General features: G+C 37.3%; 1 protein-coding gene across 1 annotated transcript in view; it reads left to right on the top strand.

The window, feature by feature from the left end:
• The window catches only part of LOC107838786 (sodium/hydrogen exchanger 8), a gene marked incomplete in the record, with an annotated part of 15,874 nt that continues 12,423 nt past the window's right edge, over positions 1 to 3,451 (top strand). The window contains 3 exon segments of the mRNA XM_047394278.1: positions 1 to 448; positions 3,223 to 3,273; positions 3,394 to 3,451. Coding sequence (XP_047250234.1) covers positions 280 to 448; positions 3,223 to 3,273; positions 3,394 to 3,451 — 278 coding nt within the window.

Genomic DNA, 3,451 nt, shown 5'->3' with positions numbered 1-3,451 from the left:
AACAAAAGTGAAAGATTTCATCGTACAAGACAACCTAAATCAACTTGGATTATAGCATCTATCACATTAAAATATTCCAATATAGAACTACTATAGTTGATAGCTCATTTGATGTTAAACAACTTCAAGAATTCTTTATAATTATTGCAAAAAAGTCAAAAATAAAAAATACCCATCAAGATTCTTGAATTTGCAACTGATATTTGATTACATGAATTTCCATTTTTTATTGATGAAGGAATGATGGAGTAAATAGTACTAACAACACCATTTAGAGTGATGGAGGAGTCAACTACAGTTGAAATTTCTGGTTCTGATCCTACAAATGCTGTGATCTTTGTTGGGATTAGTTTGTTGTTGGGAATTGCTTGTAGACATGTGTTGAGGGGTACTAGAGTACCTTATTCTGTTGCTTTGCTTGTTCTTGGTATTGGTCTTGGTGCTTTAGGTTGGTTATTCCTTCTTTGATCCATTTAATTTATTTATTTAGTTTGATTATGATATGATTTGAGCTTGTTTGGGATTGAGGGGTTTGTTGTTGTTGTTGTTGTATGGAATGGTGAAAGACTTAGTTTTTCAGACACCCTTTTAGTTTTTTGTTGTTGTTGTTATATGAAGGGAGCCTTAGAGTAACAGGTAAAGTTGTTGCCATGTGACCTCCGCCAGGAGGTCACAGTAAGCCTTGGAAACAGCCCCTAGAAGAAATATAAGGTGAGGTTGCATACAATACATCCTGTTGACAGTGGCAGACTCAGGATTTATGGATTGTGGGTGCTTAAAAAATTAAAAATCTGAAAAAAAAAAAAAATCACCTCAACAAGGTTCGAACCCGGGACACCCCTTTAGTGGGGAAACTTAAGATCAACTTAAATGCCAGTGCACCCAACCAACTTTTGTTTTAGTGGGTGCTTTTATCTTATCTGTTCTATACCTATTTTCGTATATTTTTTTATGTAATTATACCTATTCCGCGTCGAGTTTACTGGGTGCCGGAGCACCCCGAAAGTATATGTAGGTCCGCCCCTGCCTATTGATCGGGCTCTTTCTCGGACCCTGCGTATAGAGGGAGCTTAGTGCATCACCGGGCTGCCCTTTTTTTTTGTTGTTGTATGGAATGGTGAAAGACAGTTTTGCAGACACCCTTTTACTTTGCTGTTGTTGTATGGAATGCTGAAAGACAGTTTTGCAGACATCCTTTTACTTTTGCTGTTGTTGTTGTTATTGCATGGAATGGTGAAATTAGTTTTTCAAACACCATGTTTGTTAAGTGAAGAAATGAGGATTCATGTAGCCGATCCCAACTTGTTTGGGGTCGAGGCATTTGTTGTTGTTGTTGTGCGGAAGGGGAAAGACTTAGTTTTTCGGACACCCTTTTAGTTCTGGTTCAGATCCTACAAATGCTGTGATATTTGTTGGGATTAGTTTGTTATTGGGAATTGCTTGTAGACATGTATTGAGGGGTACTAGAGTACCTTATTCTGTTGCTTTGCTTGTTCTTGGCATTGGTCTTGGTGCTTTAGGTTGGTTTTTCCTTCTTTGATCTCGTTTAGAACAGTTATTGTAGAATTATTGTGTTTGTATAGAATGGTGAAAGATTTAGTTTTCCAGACACCTTTTTAGTTTCTTTACAAAATATTGGTACAAAAAGGAAACTTGGTTGGGATTGAGATGTTTGTTGTTGTTGTTGTATGGAATTGTGAAAGACTTAGTTTTTCAGGTGCCCTTTTTGTTTGTTAAGTGAAGAAATGAGGATTCATATAGTCGACCCCAACTTGTTTGGGATTGAGGGGTTTGTTGTGGTGGTTGTTGCACGGAATGGTGAAAGATTTAGTTTTTCAGACACCCTTATAGTTTGTTAAGTGAAGAAATGAGTAACTGACCTCAACTTGTTTGGGATTGAGGGGTTTGTTTTTTGGTTGTACGCAATGGTGAAAGACTTAGCTTTCCACGCCTTTTAGTTTGTGAAGTGAAGAAATGAGGATTAATATAGCCGACCTCAACAGCTCAACTTGTTTAGGATAGAGGAGTTTGTTGTTGGTTGTTGTAAGAAACGGTGAAAGACTTAGTTTCTCATACACCCATTTAGTTTGTTAAGTGAAGAAATGAGGATTTGTACAGTCGACCCCCAACTTGGTTGGGATTGGGAGTGGGTTTCTTGTTGTTATGATTATACGGAATGGTGAAAGACTTAGATTTCAGGCACCCTTTTAGTTTGTTGAGTGAAGAAATGAGGAGTCATATACCCGACCCTTACTTGTTTTTGATTGAGACGTAGTCGTTGTTGTTATTGTTGGGAATGGTGAAAGACTTAGATTTCAGACACCCTTTTAGTTTGTTAAGTAAAGAAATGAGGATGATTCATATAGCCGACCCTTTCTTTGTTTGGGATCGAGGCATGGTTGTTGTTGTTGTTGTTGTACGGAATGGTGAAAGACTAGTTTCTCAGACAACCTTTTAGTTTGTTAAGTGAAGAAATGAGACATTCTTTTGAAACGGACAAAAAGGAAAGTAAAACAAACAAATTGAAAATGAGGGAGTATACTTTCGTGTTTGAAGGTTTCACCTAGATTCATCTTTATACACCCTCGAGAGATTCTTCTTCTTACTCTAACTCTTCCTGTTTATTGTTACTGTTTTTTTAATCTTGGTTTGATCTGATTTAGTTAAATTCAGGGAATTCCTTCATCTTTTATCAAACTCAACTCGGCAATGATCCAAACTAGTTCGGGTTGACTATATGAGTTGTCTGTATTTGGAGGATTTAAATGGTCCGTTTGGCTAATTTTTTTTGTTACCTTCCTTGGAATTGGGTCCAGCTACACTTACATATTAGTTTGACGAAATATTTTACTTTGTTACACTTTTCTGTATCTCTCAAAAGCACCTTCATAACAAAAATCCGTAACTTTTCTTTTTAATCTTTCTCCTTCCGTCCGCTAATTTTGCCTTCCGTTTTGCGGTTCAAGCCTACTGTCTTGACTGTCTTATCTGTTCTGGGGTAAGTTTCACTTTCTCTTTTTAGCCCCCTATGTTTAAGGCCACGTAATTTAGAAGTAAGATTGCAGCTTGGCTTCGGGGAATTGAATGTCTGTTTCATCGTTAAGGGTTATTTTGCTTACTGTACTGTTTTTTGGATGACATTTTAGAGTTGGTTGATCTGCTACTCGGTCTCACACATGATTTATTTGAATGCTGATATATACGTAATAAATTACGCTGCAGAGTATGGAACACATCATGGGTTGGGAAGGATCGGAGATGGTATCCGTATTTGTAAGTTCATTTCTTTATATCAAGTATCAACCAGAAACGCCATTAAACCATTATACCACTAGTCGATTGTTCTGCTCTCAAATGTCTGTTCCTGGTTAACGATATTTGGTATCCGCACAGGGGCAAACATAAATCCTGATCTTTTGTTGGCGGTTTTCCTTCCTGCTCTTCTTTTCGA

Source organism: Capsicum annuum, chromosome 8 (genome assembly GCF_002878395.1).
Source record: "Capsicum annuum cultivar UCD-10X-F1 chromosome 8, UCD10Xv1.1, whole genome shotgun sequence".
NCBI lineage: Eukaryota > Viridiplantae > Streptophyta > Magnoliopsida > Solanales > Solanaceae > Capsicum > Capsicum annuum.
The sequence above is the reverse complement of the archived record's forward strand: the minus strand, read 5'-3'. Positions and strand labels throughout refer to the sequence as shown.